The sequence below is a fragment of the Ursus maritimus genome, unplaced genomic scaffold (genome assembly GCF_017311325.1).
Source record: "Ursus maritimus isolate PB19 unplaced genomic scaffold, ASM1731132v1 scaffold_26, whole genome shotgun sequence".
In the NCBI taxonomy this organism is placed as follows: domain Eukaryota; kingdom Metazoa; phylum Chordata; class Mammalia; order Carnivora; family Ursidae; genus Ursus; species Ursus maritimus.
Window position 1 is genome coordinate 98,887 of NW_024425119.1, and position 16,706 is coordinate 115,592.

The following is a 16,706-nucleotide window of genomic DNA, read 5'->3' on the forward strand; positions in this document are numbered from 1 at the left end:
GTGTGACTACAAAGGTCAAGTCAAGAATTAGAAATAGGTGTGCCTGGGTGGCTCAGTCGATTAAGTGTCTGCCTTTGGCTCAGGTCATGATCCCGGGGTCCTGGGATCAAGCCCCATGTCAGGCTCCCTGTGCCTGCTTCTCCCTCTGCCCCTCCCCCTGCTCGTGCTTTCTCTCTCTCTCTCAAGAAAATAAATAAAATCTTTTTTAAAAAAGAATTATAGCTTCATTTTTATTATAGTTTCAAGTTTTTATTTAAATTCAAGTTATTTACACTGAAGGATATGGAGAAAGAATAGTAAATAAAGCCTAAACCAAGCAGGAGAAGAGAAATAATAAAGATTAGAGAAGAAATCAATGAAATAGAAACCAGAAGAACAGTTGAACAGATCAGTGAAACTAGAAGCTGGTTCTATGAAAGAATTAATAAGATTGATAAACCTCTGGCCAGACTTATCCAAAAGAAAGGAGAAAGGACCCAAAGTAATAAAATCATGAATAAAAGGGGAGAAATCACACCCAACACTAAGGAAATAGAGACAATTATTAGAACTTATTACCAGCAGCTATATGCCAACAAACTAGGCATCTGGAAGAAATGGATGCATTTCTGGAAACTTATAAACTACCAAGACTGAAACAAGAAGAAACAGTCAATCTGAACAGACGAATAGCCAGCAAGGAAATTGAAACAATAATCAAAAACCTCCCAAAAAACAAGAGTCCAGGGCCAGATGGTTTCCCAGGGGAATTCTACCAAACATTTAAAGAAGAAATCATACCTATTATGCTGCTCCAAAAATAAAAATGGAAGGAAAACGTCAAAACTTGTTCTACGAGGCCAGTGTTATCCTGATCCCCAAACCAAAGACCCCATCAAAAAGGAGAATTAGAATGGCAAAAACTGACAAGGCAAGAAACAACAATTGTTGGAGAGGATGTGGAGAAAGGGGATCCCTCCTACATTGTTGGTGGGAATGCAAGTTGGTACAGCCACTCTGGAAAACAGTGTGGAGGTCCCTTAAAAAGTGAAAAATTGAGCTACCCTGTGATCCAGCAATTGCACTACTGGGTATTTACCCCAAAGATACAGACGTAGTGAAGACAAGGGCCATATGCACCCCAATGTTCATAGCAGCATTGTCCACAATAGCTGAATTGTGGAAGGAGCTGAGATGCCCTTCAACAGATGACTGGATTAAGAAGATGTGGTCCATATATACAATGGAATATTACTCAGCTATCAGAAAGAATGATTTCTCAACATTTGCTGCAACATGGATGGCACTGGAGGAGAAAATGCTAAGTGAAATAAGTCAAGCAGAGAAAGACAATTATCATATGGTTTCTCTCATCTATGGAACATAAGAACTAGGAAGATTGGTAGGAGAAGAAAGGGATAAAGAAAGGGGGGGTAATCAGAAGGGGGAATGAAGCATGGGAGACTATGGACTATGAGAAACAAACTGAGGGCTTTAGAGGAGAGGGCGGTGGGGGAATGGGATAGACTGGTGATGGGTAGTAAGGAGGGCATGTATTGCATGGTGCACTGGGTGTTATACGCAACTGATGAATCATCGAGCCTTACATCGGAAACCGGGGATGTACTGTATGGTGACTAACATAATAAAAAAATTATTATAAAAAAAGGAGAATTACAGACCAATATTCCTGATGAAGACGGATGCCAAAACACTCACAAAGATCTTAGCCAATAGGATCCAACAGTACATTAAAAGGATTATTCACCGCGACCAGGTGGGGTTTATTCCTGGGATGCAAGGGTGGTTCAACATTCACAAATCAATCAACATGATCGATCAAATTAATGAAAGAGGAGACAAGAACCATATGATCCTCTCAGTTGATGCAGAAAAAGTATTTCACAAACTACAGCATCCTTTACTTATTAAAACTCTTCAAAGTATAGGGATGGAGGGAACATACCTCAACATCATAAAAGCCATCTATGAAAAGCCCACTGCACATATCATTCTCAATGGGAAAAAACTGAGACCTTTTCCCTTCAGGTCAGGAACACAACAAAGATGCCCACTGCCACCACTTGTTCAACATAGTACTAGAAGTCTTAGCCTCAGCAATCAGACCACAAAAAATAAATAAATAAATAAATAAATAAATAAATAAATAAATAAAAGCATGCAAATGGGCAAAGAAGAAGTCAAACTCTCTCTCTCTTCACAGATGACTTGATATTTTACGTGGAAAACCCAAAAGACTCCACACCCAAATTAGTAGAACTCATACAGCATTTCAGCAATGTGGCAGCACACAAAATCAATGCACAGAAGTCATTGGCACTTCTATACATTAACAATGTGACTGAAGAAAGAGAAATTAAGGAACCAATTCCATTTACAATGGCACCAAAAACCATGAGATACCTTGGAATAAACCTAACCAAAGAGGGAAAGGATCTATACCCTAGAAACCACGGAAGACTTATGAAGGAAACTGAAGAAGACACAAAGAGATGGAAAAACATTCCGTGCTCATGGGTTGGAAGAATAAACATGGTGAAAATGTCTATGCTGCCCAGAGCAATCTATACATTCAATGCAATGCCTATCAGAATACCATCAACATTTTTCACAGTATTGGAGGAAATCATCTTAAAATTTGTATTGAACCAGAAAAGACCCCGAATAGCCAGAGGAATATTGAAAAAGGAAACCAAAGCTGGGGGCATCACCATGCCTGACTTCAAACTATATTACAAAGCCGTGATCACCAAGACAGCATTGTACTGGCACAAAAACAGACCTATAGATCAATAGAACAGAATAGAGAACCCAGAAATGGACCCTCAACCCTCTATGCTCAACTAATCTTTGGCAAAGCAGGAAAGAATACCGAATGGAAAAAAGACAGTCTCTTCAACAAATGGTCCTGGGAACACTGGACAGCCACACGCAGAAGAATGGAACTGGATCGTTTTCTTATGCCATGCACAAATATAAACTCAAAATGGATGAAAGACCTCAATGTGAGACAGGAATCCATCAAAATCCTAGAAACAAAAGCAAAAATGAACTTTTAGGACTTCATCAAGATAAAAAGCTTTTGCACAGCAAAAGAAACAGTCAACAAAATTAAGAGGTAATCCATGGAATGGGAGAAGATATTTGCAAATGACATTACGGATAAAGGGCTGATATCCAAGATCTAGAAAGAACTTCTCAAACTCAACACCCCAAAAACAAATAATCCAGTCAAAAAATGGACAAAAGAAATGAACATACACTTCTCCAAGAAGACATAAAACGGCTAACAGACACATGAAAAAATGTTCAACATCACTAGCCATCAGGGAAATACAAATCAAAACCACAATGAGATACCACCTTACACCAGTTAGAATGGCAAAAATTAACAAGACAGGAAACAACAAATGTCGGTGAGGATGTGGAGAAAGGGGAATCCTCTTCCACTGCTGGTGGGAATGCAAGCTGGTACAGCCACTCAGGAAAACAGTATGGAGTTTCCTGAAGATGATAAAAATAGAGCTACCCCATGTCCCAGCAATCGCACTGCTGGGTATTTACCCCCAAAGATACAGATGTAGTGAAAAGAAGGGACACATGCACCCCAATGTTCATAGCAGCAATGTCCACAATAGCCAAACTGTGGAAGGATCTGAGATGCCCTTTATGCAATGAATCCATAAAGAAGATGTGGGCCATCAGAAAGGATGAATACTGACCATTTGCATTGCCATGGACGAAACTGGAGAGGACTATGCCAAGTGAAATAAGTCAAGCAGAGAAAGAGAATTATCATATTGTTTCACTTATACGTGGAACATAAGGAATAGTGCAGAGGACCACAGGGGAAGTGAGGGAAAACTGAAGGAGAAGAAATCAGAGAGGGAGATGAACCATGAGTCACTCTGGACTCCAGGAACCAAACTGAAGGTTAAAGAAGGTAGGGGGGTAGGTGATGCGGTAACTGGATAATGGATGTTGTGATGAGCACCGGATGTTATATGCAACTAAGGATCGGTGAATACTACATCAAAAACTAATGATGTACTGTATGTTAGCTAATTGAACATAATAAAAATTATAAAATTAAATAAAAAATAAATTTATTTTAGGGGAACCAGAAAGAGAGAGCTTGGAGGCACAGGCGGTCCGAGCTCCTCGGGGTGCATTCTGAGGAGCGAAGTGAGTGGTAGCTCAAGGAGAAGGAATTTGACTATGGCCAGGTTCCTGGATTAAAACAAACTAGAAAATGTGGGATAAAGGAAAATAAGAGAGAGACAGCCAGAGAGAGAGGGAACACAAGCAGGGCGAGTGGGAGAGGAAGAAGCAGGCTTCCCAGCAGAGCAGGGCCTGCTGTATAAAAAAAGGGCGCACGGCCTGGGTCCCAGTCAATAATTTGGGCTCTGGACAACCCCGCAACCTCTCCTCATCAGAATGACGAGAAGGATAAGTTCCTCCCCCCCCACCAAAGAAAAGAAAATGAGTCTGTGGCCTCTGCCACAGAACTGATGGATATGGATATAACCAAATTATCAGAATGGAGTTCAGAGTAACAATGGTCAAGATGATGAGTAGACTTGAAAAAAGTACTAACGAAAATGTTAATGAGAATATAGAATCTCTGAGTGCAGAAATGAGAGCGAATCTGGCAGAAATTAAAAATTCTATGAGCCAAATGCAGTCAAAACTAGAGGCTGTGAGGGCCACAGTCAATGAGGCAGAAGAACGTATCAGCAAATTGGAGGACAGGTTAGTAGAAGAGAAAGCTAAAATAGAATCTGGACTCAAAAAAATCCACACTCAGGAATGTAGGTTGCAGGAGATTACTGACTTAATGAAACGATCCAATGTCAGAATCATCGGCATCCCCAAGGGGGTGGAGAAAAACAGGTCTAGAAGAGATATTTGAACAAATTGTAGCTGAAAACTTCCCTAATCTAGTGAGGGAAACAAACATTCGTGTCCAAGAGGCAGAGAGCTCAACCACGACAAACCTATGCCATGTCACGTCATAGTGAAATTCACAAATATTAGATCCAAGGATACATTATTGAAAGCGGCCAGGGCAAAGAAATTTCTCATGTACCAAGACAAAGGTATCAGAATTACGTCAGACCTGTCTACACAGACCTGAAATGAGACAAAGGGTTGGGGGGGCATATTTAAAGCTCTTTCAGAGAAAAACATGCAGCCAAGGATCCTCTATCCAGCAAGGCTGTCATTCAGAATTGATGGAGAAATAAAGACCTTCCAGAATTGCCTGTCATTGACCAATTTCATAACCACGAAACCAGCCCTACAGGAGATATTAAGGGGGGTTTTATAAGTAAAAAGAACCCAAGAGTGATACAGAACAGAAAGTCACAGCCAATACAAACAAAGACTTTACTGGCAACATGGCATCATTAAAATCATATCTCTCAGTACTCAGTCTTAATGTTAATGGCTTAAATTCTCCCATAAGACGCCACAGGGTTGCAGATTGGATATGGAGTACCATCTTTCACGCCAATGGACCTCAAAAGAAAGCTGGGGTAGCAATTCTCATATCAGATAAATTGGATTTTAAACTACAGACTATAGTTAGAGATGCAGAAGGGCACTATATTATTCTTAAGGGAAGTATTCAACAAGTGGATATGACAATTATAAATATATATGCCCCCAACAGGGGAGCAGCAAGATACACAAGCCAACTCTTAACCAGAATAAAGAGACATATAAATAAAAATACATTAATAGTAGGGGACCTCAACACTCCACTCTCAGAAATAGACAGAACACCCTGGCAAAAACTAAGCAAAGAATCAAAGGCTTTGAATGCCATACTCGACGAGTTGGACCTCATAGATATATATAGAACACTACACCCCAGAACCAAAGAATACTCATTCTATTCTAATGCCCATGGAACATTCTCAAGAATAGACCATGTTCTGGGACACAAAACAGGTCTCAACCGATACCAAAAGATTGAAATTATTCCCTGCATATTCTCAGACCACAATGCTCTGAAATTGGAACTCAACCACAAGGAAAAATTTGGAAGAAACTCAAACACTTGGAGACTAAGAACCATCCTGCTCAGGAATGACTCGATAAACCAGGAAATCAAAAATCAATTTAAACAATTTATGGAGACCAATGAGAATGAAAATACAACAGTCCAAAACCTATGGGATACTGCAAAGGCAGTCCTAAGGGGGAAATACATAGCCATCCAAGCCTCACTCAAAAGAATAGAAAAATCTAAAATGCAGTTTTTATATTCTTACCTCAAGAAGCTGGAACAGCATCACAGGGACAGGCCTAATCCACGCACAAGGAAGCAGTTGACTAAAATTAGAGCTGAAATCAATCAAGCAGAAACCAGAAGTACAGTAGAGCAGAACAACAGAACTAGAAGCTGGTTCTTTGAGAGAATCAATAAAACTGACATACCGTTGGGAAGACTTATCCAAAAGAAAAGAGAAAGGACCCAGATTATTAAAATTATGAATGAAAAAGGAGAGGTCACGACGAACACTATTGAAATTGGAAGGATTATTAGAAATTTGTATCAACAGCTATATGCCAATAAACTAAGCAATCTGGAAGAGATGGAATCATTCCTGGAAACCTATAAACTACCAAGATTGAAACAGGAAGAAATTGATTTCTTAAACAAGCCAATTAATTATGAGAAAATTGAGTCAGTGACAAACAACCTTCCAAATAACAAAACTCCAGGTCCGGACGGTTTTCCTGGGAAATTCTACCAAACATTCAAAGAAGAAATAATACCTATTCTCCTAAAGCTATTTCAAAAAATAGAAACAGAAGGAAAGCTACCAAACTCATTCTATGAGGTCAATATTACCTTCATCCCCAACCAGGCAAAGACCCCCTCAAAAAGGAGAATTACAGACCGATTTCCCTAATGAATATGGACGCCAAAATCCTCAACAAGATACTTGCTAATAGAATCCAACAGTTCATTAAAAGGATTATCCATTGTGATCAAGTTGGATTCATACCTGGGATGCAAGTGTGGTTCAATATTCACAAATCCATCAGCGTGATACATCATATCAACAAGAAAAGACTCAGGAACCATATGATCCTCTCAATCGATGCTGAAAAAGCATTTGACAAAATACAGCATCCTTTCCTGATTAAAACCCTTCAGAGTGTAGGAATAGAAGGTACATTTCTCAATCTCATAAAAGCCATCTATGAAAAGTCTACTGCAAATATCATTCTCAATGGGGAAAAGCTGGAAGCCTTTCCCTTAAGATCAGGAACACGACAAGGATGCCCACTCTCGCCACTATTATTCAACATAGTACTAGAAGACCTTGCAACAGCAATCAGACGACAAAAAGGGATCAAAGGTATTCAAATCTCCAAAGAAGAAGTCAAACTGTCTGTCTTTGCAGATGATATGATACTCTATACGAAAAACCCAAAAGAAGCCACTCCAAACTATTAGAAGTTATAGAGCAATTCAGTAATGTGGCAGGATACAAAATCAATGCTCAGAAATCAGTTGCATTTCTGTACACGAATAACGAGATCAAAGAAAGAGAAATTAGGGAATCCATCCCATTTACAATAGCACCAAAAACCATACATTACCTTGGAATTAACTTAACCAGAGACGTAAAGGACCTATATTCTAGAAACTATAAATCACTCTTGAAAGACATTGAGGAAGACATAAAAAGATGGAAAGATATTCCATGCTCATGGATCAGAAGAATTAACATAGTTAAAATGTCCATGCTACCCAGAGCAATCTACACTTTCAATGCTATCCCGATCAAAGTACGGAGGACATTTTTCAAAGAATGGGAACAAATAGTCCTTAAATTTATATGGAAACAGAAAAGGCCCCGAATCGCCAAGGAACTGTTGAAAAGGAAAAACAAAGCTGGGGGCATCACAATGCCGGATTTCGAGCTGTACTACAAAGCTGTGATCCCAAAGACAGCATGGTACTGGCACAAAAACAGACACATAGACCAATGGAACAGAATAGAGAGCCCAGAAATGGACCCTCGGCTCTTTGGGCAACTAATATTTGATAAAGCAGGAAAAAACATCCGGTGGAAAAAAGACAGTCTCTTCAATAAATGGTGCTGAGAAAATTGGACAGCTACATGGAAAAGAATGAATCTTGACCACTCTCTCACACCATACACAAAGATGAACTCCTAATATGTAGGACCTCGATGTGAGACAGGAATCCATCAAAATCCTAGAGGAGAACATAGGCAGCAACCTCTACGACATCGGCCACAGCAACCTTTTTAATGACACATCTCCAAAGGCAAGAGAAAGAAAAGATAAAATGAACTTGTGGGACTTCATCAAGATAAAAAGCTTCTGCACAGCCAAGGAAACAGTCAAAAAAACTAAGAGGCAGCCCACGGGATGGGAGAATATATTTGCAAATGACACTACAGATAAAAGACTGGTATCCAAGATCTACAAAGAACTTCTCAGACTATGGACTCTGGGAAACAAACTGAGGGCTTCAGAGGGGAGGGAGGTGGGGGAATGGGATAGGCTGGTGATGGGTGGTAAGGAGGGCACGTGTTGCATGGTGCACTGGGTGTTATACACAACTAATGAATCATCGAACTTTACATCAAAAACCAGGGATGTACTGTATGGTGACTAACACAATATAATAAAAAAACATTAAAAAAGAGAAAGGGGGCATAATCAGAAGGGGGAATGAAGCATGAGAGACTATGGACTCTAAGAAACAACTGAGGGCTTCAGAGGGGAGGGGGTTGAAATAAGGAAAACTCGACAGAAAATGAAAATCTTATGAAACGTACATACACTAAATAGATAAGAAACCATGTTCTATAGGAGCTATTATATTATTAGGCTTCCATTTTTATTTTTTATTTTTTTTCAATTTAAATTTTTGTATTATGTTCAGTTAGCCAACATCAGTAGTTTTTGATATAGTGAAAATTTTTTAACTTAAATTTATATATATATATATATATCACACATCTTTACCCATTCATCTGTCAGTGGACATCTCGGCTCTTTCCATAGTGTGGCTGTTGTGGATATTGCTGCTGTAAACACTGAGGTGCAGGTGCCCCTTTGGATCACTATAATTGTGTCCTTGGGGTAAATACCTAGTAGTGCAATTGCTGGGCCATAAGGCAGCTCTATATTTAACTTTTTGGGGAACCTCCATACTGTCTTCCAGAGTGGCTGTACCCAGTTGCATTCCCACCAGCAGTGTCAGAGTGTTCCCCTTTCTCTGCATCCTCACCAACATCTGTTGTTTCCTGACTTGTTAATTTTAGCCATTCTGACTGGTGTGAGGTGGTATCTCATTGTGGTTTTGATTTGTATTTGCCTGATACCGAGTGATGGGGAGCATTTTTTTATGTGTCTGTTGTAGGCCTCGTTTTTAAAATACCATGGTTCTAGAACATGAATAGTAAACTGACCACGAAAAACAGTCTATGTAAGGACATATATATGTGTAGCAATATAGAATTTACTAAATGTAGCATTTCAAACCTAAGAAAAGATATATGTATGTCATATTTTTTCTCAGAATTTCCCAATGAGCTATTAGCTCCGGATAATTGAATTCAACTTTACTACGATTAAATTTGGCCCAATGAACTGGTTCTTTTGTTACTAACCTCAAAGTAGGCATAAGCTGTTTTAAGAGGAAAGTTAGGTTGGTACTATGTTTAGAACCCAAGATCTTGTGTTTATCTATGTATATATAAGTATTATATATCTTATTTAAGTGGAAGGTGCTGAATTATGGGTTCCTTCCCTTCCTCAGTGCTGTGAGTGATATGAATAAAGTCCAATACTTAGAAATAATGTATTTTGGATATTTTTTATTTAAATTCAATTAATTAACATATTATTAGTTTCAGAGGTAGAGTTCAGTGATTCATCAGTTGTATATAACACCTAGTGCTCATTACATTACATGCCCTCTTTAATGCCCATCACCCAGTTACCTCATCCCCCTACCCACATCCCCTCCAGCAACCCTTGGTTTACTTCCTATGGTTAAGAGTCTCTTAGGGTTTGTCTCCTTCTCTGATTATGTTTTGTTTTATTTTTCCCTCCCTTCCTCTACGCTCCTCTGTTTTGTTTCTTAAATTCTACATATGAGTGAAATCATATGATAATTCTTTCTCTGATTGACTTATTTCACTTAGTATAATACCCTCTAGTTCCATCCATATCGTTGCAAATAACAAGATTTCAAATTTTTTATAATAATTTTTTATTATGTTATGTTAGTCACCATACAGTACATCCCAAGTTTTTGATGTGAAGTTCCATGATTCATTATTGTGTATAACACCCAGTGTACCGTGCAATACATGCCCTCCTTAATACCCATCACCGGCCTATCCCAATCCCCCAAATTTTTTGATGGCTTAGTCATACTGCATTGGGTATATATATATAAAATATATATTTATATGCATATATTATATATATAATATTATATATATACCACATCTTCTTTGTCCATTCATCTGGCACCTGCATCCCAATGTTTACAGTAGGAATGTCTACAATAGCCAAACTATGGAAAGAGCCCAGATGTCCATCAACAGAAGCCTTTTGAATCTTAAAAGAAAAGCAACTACAAACAGCAAATGTTGGTCATAGTAGTATGGTAATAATAACCCATCATTGTTATTTAAGAACACACAGGTTTCCCTCATTTAAATACTTTTTAAAAAAATTAACGTTTCTTGAACATATGAGTATGTTCACATCATGAATCACACCAAGCAGCTGCTGGTGAGTTTTCCTCCCTTTGTGTGCCGCAAGCACGGCCAGCAAAGGCCATGATTTATGAGACAGTATAATGACACAGATGAGATGACCAAAAGTGCTATATCTGATGAGTGGGTGACTTCAAGTACCTTAGGCGAGGAGAGGCAAAATCAAGCAGACAAGGGGTCTGAAGAGATGGAGGATGGAAGGGAATTAAGGAGCTTCTCACCTGTTCCTCGGCATTGCAGAGGTCTTCCTCAGTCAGAAGGACCTGACTTAAGTCCAAGCTCTGGGGGAAATAGAGTGAGTGGCAGATCTTTTCTGTCTGAGAATTCCTGATGGAGAACCGCAAGAGGTGGATTGTCAAGGTCTGGGGCAAATGGGTCAGCTTCAAGACCTGAAAAAGCAAAATTACTATGGAGATAAGTCCTAGGGCACTTGAAATGGGTAGATTTAGAGAAATACCAGGGCCAATGGTGTGTTCTTCTTCCCCAAAAAGGATCAGAATTATATAATACAGAATTAAGGGCTCCTATCTGCTGAATCTGTTGAGCTCTCCACAGAAGGCATGAGCAGTCCTAGGGTTATGCACAGGAACCAGAGCCCAGGGGAATTACAGAGTCTACTCTAGATAGCTGGTCTAACCCATGGAAAACTTCCTGCTGCTCTTGGACCTTCTCTTACCTTTTCTTTAAAGATTATTTTTTGTCAGAGAGAAATAGCACAAGCAGCAGGAGCAGCAGGCAAAGGGAGTTCTGAGCAGAGTGAGCAGCAGACAAGGGAGAAGCAGACTCCCCACTGGCCAGGGAGCCCGATGTGGGACTCAATCCCAGCACCCCAGGATCATGACCTGAGCGAAGGCAAATGCTTAACTGACTGAGCCACCCAGAAGTCCCTTCTCTTATCTCTTAAAATCTCAGTGATGGGCCTCTGAAAGTCAGAAGCCCCAGATCCGATACTAGCCTGATACGGATTCCCTCCCTCAACCAACACACAGTACCCTCAAGGCCTCTATGAAGACTCTATCAGGAAACCCGCTAAAGGCAACCCCAAACTAGGGAAGCTTCTGGTTTCAGAGAGTGAGTACCTGTTTCCCACAAGTCTTCTTCCCACATTTCTCACAGAAGCATTTGCTTTTGCCTGATAACTCCCTGGGCTGGAAGAAACATCGAAGGGCATCCTCCTGTGTCAGGAGACCAAAGAAAAAGCAGAGTTAGTATTTACCACCCTACAGATGAGGATTTAAGTTTTCCTTCTGGTTCTCTCCATGTCCCCCCTGAACATCTGGCCCAGTGTGGCGCATGTGGCAGGATCTCCAAAAGTACCTACTGACTGGAAGGAAAAAACAGGAGGGAGCACTTGTTAAGGTAGCAGTGTGAGGAAAGGAAGTAAAAGGAAACTTTTTTTTCATCAAATCAAAGGAGAAACTTAGAACTGTTCAAAGGAAATAGAAATAACTTTTTAAAAGGCAAAGGTGGATTAAAGAAGCAAAGGCACATTGGCAGCACTGGGTTTATGGGAATAGCAAATTCACCAAAAGAAATCCCTCACCAGTGTTTTCAGGGGTTTTGAGTCCATATCAAAAAGAGGAAGGGGGAGGGTCAACATGCTACTGTTTCTGCTCCTCTCCACAGTACATTCAAGGCAAACCAAGGACTCCATCACCTGGATTGTATACAGGGCCTGCAGCCTCTCTACCTGTAAGAGAAAGGAGGTGAGACGAAAGAAGGGTACAAAGCCATAAACAAAACAGGTCAAGTCAATTTCCAGAAATTGTAGCCACCAGACAGAAGCTCCAAAAATGGTAGCCACTGATGCTCTTTGATCTTCAAAAAAGGTCCAAAATAGTAACAGTAATAATATTCTGGAATTGTGATAAAACATTTTATGCAGATTGGTCTTTTAATCCCTTTTTATATTATATTACAGATTGCTGAATGAGCTAAATGAGCAGCATCTTAAACTTCTGTGTTCTCTGGTTCTAGGATCTTACCAAGTCCACATCTGTGATTTGGTCCTTAATTAGGTTCCAGACTGTGAGGTAGAGTTGAGCAGCATCATGCTGGACAAACACTGGACAGAGAGAACAGTAACAGCCTGATCAGCGAGGTCACCAGGGACTTTTCTCATGCATACCCTTGTGCCTTAGTTACCTAGATGTACACGAACACTCATCACTTGGTTCACTTGTAGCCTTCACCATCACCACCCCCCCTGCTTTAGTTAGGCACTAAAAATGAAAAATAAGCTTGTTATTTATTTTTGACAACTCCTCTTAAAACTTAAAATACAGTCCGACTGCATCACAGAAGTTTCCTTTCCTCTGACTGGCCACCCACGCCTACTGGCCTCTACTGGGGGACCCGGCCAGATAAAACCAATGTTCAATAGTGGATTCTCTCCTATTTCCAAGCCAAGCCAACACCTTAATTAGATTCTAATGGCCATTCATTTCTCTGTACTTTTATTTAATTTCTTTTTCATTCCCCAGAAATTGAGCAGTTTCCCAATACTCAAATCTGACCCAGGTCTTCCCCAAAAGTATCTAGGAGAACAAGAAAGGAAAGAACCATCTTAGTGTTAGATGATGCTGATTAAGAGGAAACAGGAATTAAGCAGTAAATTCTCCATGTGTTATATAAGAAGCCTTAAAGACAGATATAAATGAACTTCTGTTCTTCAAAAGAAACCTAGGAATACAAAGAAAATAAAAAACACACTGAAGACTATTTTACAAAAGAATATATGTCTGCTAACATGCAAAGACATTGCAAGAAAAGGTAGTTATTGTAAATGTATTAAATATTCACGTCAGCTATCTCAACACCATTTTATTTCCTTCATGATAGTTACCACAATTTGTACTTAACATTTTTGGATTTAATTTTGTTTTGTTTTATTTTTGTTTTGGCCTGTCTCTTCTCTAGGTTGTAAGCTCCATGGACGCAAAGACTCTATCAGCCTTATACCCTTATCTACAGAAATTGTTCCTGAGAAGACCCAGGTGTTAGTCTCACTAGACTTTAGATTACTTATCATAATTTGCTTAAAGAACTAAATAAAGCCATATCAAAATAACTAAAGTATGAAAACTGTCTCACCAAATACAGAATATCAATAAAGAATAAAATTATTTTAAAAATCCAAATAGAAATTCTTGAACTGAAGAATACAATAACAGAAATGAAGAGTTTTCAAGAGGTGGTAAATAACAGATTTAAGGTGGCAGAAAAAAAAAGAATTATCAAACTTGAAAACAGGTCAATGAAATCATACAGACTGAGGAATGAAAAGAAAAATGAATGAGGACAAATGCACAGAGCATCCAATGGGCTCAGTGATGAATTTTACCAAACATTTACGGAAGAAATTATACCAGCTCTCAAAAAACTCTTCATAAGATAGAAACAGGGGAACTCATTCTATAAGATCGCCATTATCCTAATACAAAAAACAGACAAAGACATTACAAGAAAACTACAGATCAATATCTCTCATGAACATAGATGCAAAAATCCACAAGAAATTATTAGCAAATAGAATCCAACAAAATATAAAAAGAATTATATACAACAACCAAGAGAGATTTAACCCCAGGTATGCAAGACTAGCTCAACATCTGAAAACTAATTAATGTAATCCATCATATCAATACCCTAAAAACAAAATTCAAATGATTATGTTAATAGATGCCCAAAAAGCATCTGACAAAATCCAACATTTATTCATGATAAAAACTCTCAGCCAACTAGTAACTGAGAGGAACTTCCTAAGTTTGATAAGATCAGGACAAAGACAAGAATGCCCTTATCACCACTCTTTTTCAATGTGCTATTGGAAGTCCTAGCTAATGCAGTAAGACAAGGAGAGGAAATGAAAGGTAAATTGAGAAGGAGGAGTTAAGATGGCAGACGAGTAGGGGACCCCTGTTTCAGCCGGTCCCCTGAGTCGAGTTGGATAGGTACGAGACCAGCCTGAACATCCAGAGAATCAGCCTGAGACGCAGGAAGATACAAATGAACATCTCCAGTGCTGAGTATTGAGGTACGAAGTGGGGAGCCGTGAAACCGCGCACAGATATCAGAAGATAAACGGAAGGGGGAGGGAGCTGCCGCGTTCGGGCGCCAGGAAGCGGTAGCCACTTGCACAGAGGAGCGGGTGAACTCGCGGACCAGCACCCGCGAGAGAGCAGACTGAGACCGTGAGCCGGGTACACGTGCCACCAGACTGAGGGCCGGAGCTTCGGAGCACATGGGGGGCGGCTGGCGGCTGGCGGTGTAGAAACACAAAGGACAGAGATGTGCCGGCCCTGGAAGTGAGGGCTGTGATGCCGGCTATGGGGCGCACATCCAGGGATGCTACAGGGTTGAGCAGCACCAACAGAATCAGAGTTAAAGTGACCAGAACATCAGTGGAGAACGGTCCACAATCCCTCTGTTCTGTGACAGAGGCTGAGATTTGGCCCCTGCTGCTCTGACTCTCAGAAGAGGCACAGCAAACCGCCAGGGAAAGCTGCCAGAGAACAAAAGCCTGGAAATACCGGCTCACAGTGTGCCCATCCCCATCCCCCCTCGCAGGGGTCACGGGGACTCTACCCAAAAAGGGTTGCCTGAGTATCGGCGCGGCAGGCCCCTCCCCCAGAAGGCAGGCTGAAAAATCAAGAAGCCCACATCCCTAAGATCCCTATAAAACAAGGGTGCATGGCCTGGATCCCGGTCAATAATTTGGGCTCTGGAAAACCCCACAACCTCTCCTCATCAGAATGAGGAGAAGGAGAAGTCCCCTCCCCCAGCAAAGAAAAGACAATGAGTCTGTGGCCTCTGCCACAGAAAAAATGGATATGGATATAACCAAATTATCAGAAATGGAATTCAGAGTAACAATGGTCAAGATGATGTGTAGACTTGAAAAAAGTATTAACGAAAATGTTAATGAGAATATAGAATCTCTAAGGGCGAAAATGAGAGTAAATTTGGCAGAAATTAAAAATTCTATGAGCCAAATGCAGTCAAAACTAGAGGCTCTGACGGCCAGGGTCAAAGAGGCAAAAGAATGTATCAGTATATTGGAGGATGGGTTAGTAGAAGAAAAAGCTAAAATAGAATCTGGACACAAAAAAATCCACTCACAGGAATGTAGGTTACAGGAGATTATTGACTCAATGAAACGTTCCAATGTCAGAATCATCGGCATCCCAGAGGGGGTGGAGAAAAACAGAGGTCTACAAGAGATATTCGAACAAATTGTAGGTGAAAACTTCCCTAATCTAGCGAGGGAAACAAACATTCGTGTCCAAGAGGCAGAGAGGACCCCTCCCAAGTTCAACCACGACAAACCTACCACGTCACGTCATAGTGCATTTCACAAGTATTAGATCCAAGGATATAGTATTGAAAGCGGCCAGGGCAAAGAAATTCCTCATGTACCAAGGCAAAGGTATCACAATTACATCAGACCTGTCTACACAGATCTGGAATGAGAGAAACGGTTGGGGGGGCATTTTTAAAGCTCTTTCAGAGGAAAACATGCAGCCAAGGATCCTTTATCCAGCAAGGCTGTCATTCAGAATTGATGGAGAAATAAAGACCTTCCAGAATCGCCAGTCACTAACCAATTTCGTAACCACGAAACCAGCCCTACAGGAGATATTAAGGGGGGTTCTATAAAGGTAAAAAGGCCCCAAGAGTGATACAGAACAAAGTCACAATCTATAGAAACAAAGACTTTACAGGCAACATGGCATCATTAAAATCATATCTCTCAATAATCAGTCTCAATGTAAATGACCTAAATGCCCCCATAAAACACCACAGGGTTGCACATTGGATAGAAAGACATGACCCATCCATTTGCTTCTACAAGGAGCATTTTGAACCTAAAGATACATCCAGACTGAAAGTAAAGGGATTGAATACCATCTTTCATGC

General features: G+C 40.2%; 1 protein-coding gene across 4 annotated transcripts in view; it reads right to left on the reverse strand.

Annotated features, from left to right (window-relative positions):
* Positions 1 to 16,706, reverse strand: part of USP18 (ubiquitin specific peptidase 18) — a 64,061-nt gene that overhangs the window by 21,505 nt on the left and 25,850 nt on the right. For all 4 annotated transcript variants that reach the window (XM_008704799.2, XM_008704798.2, XM_008704801.2 and 1 more), the window contains exons 5-8: positions 12,773 to 12,852; positions 12,331 to 12,477; positions 11,867 to 11,962; positions 11,009 to 11,176 (exon numbers count right to left, since the gene is read on the reverse strand). In XM_008704799.2, coding sequence (XP_008703021.1) covers positions 11,009 to 11,176; positions 11,867 to 11,962; positions 12,331 to 12,477; positions 12,773 to 12,852 — 491 coding nt within the window. The remainder of the gene's footprint in view (positions 1 to 11,008; positions 11,177 to 11,866; positions 11,963 to 12,330; positions 12,478 to 12,772; positions 12,853 to 16,706) is intronic.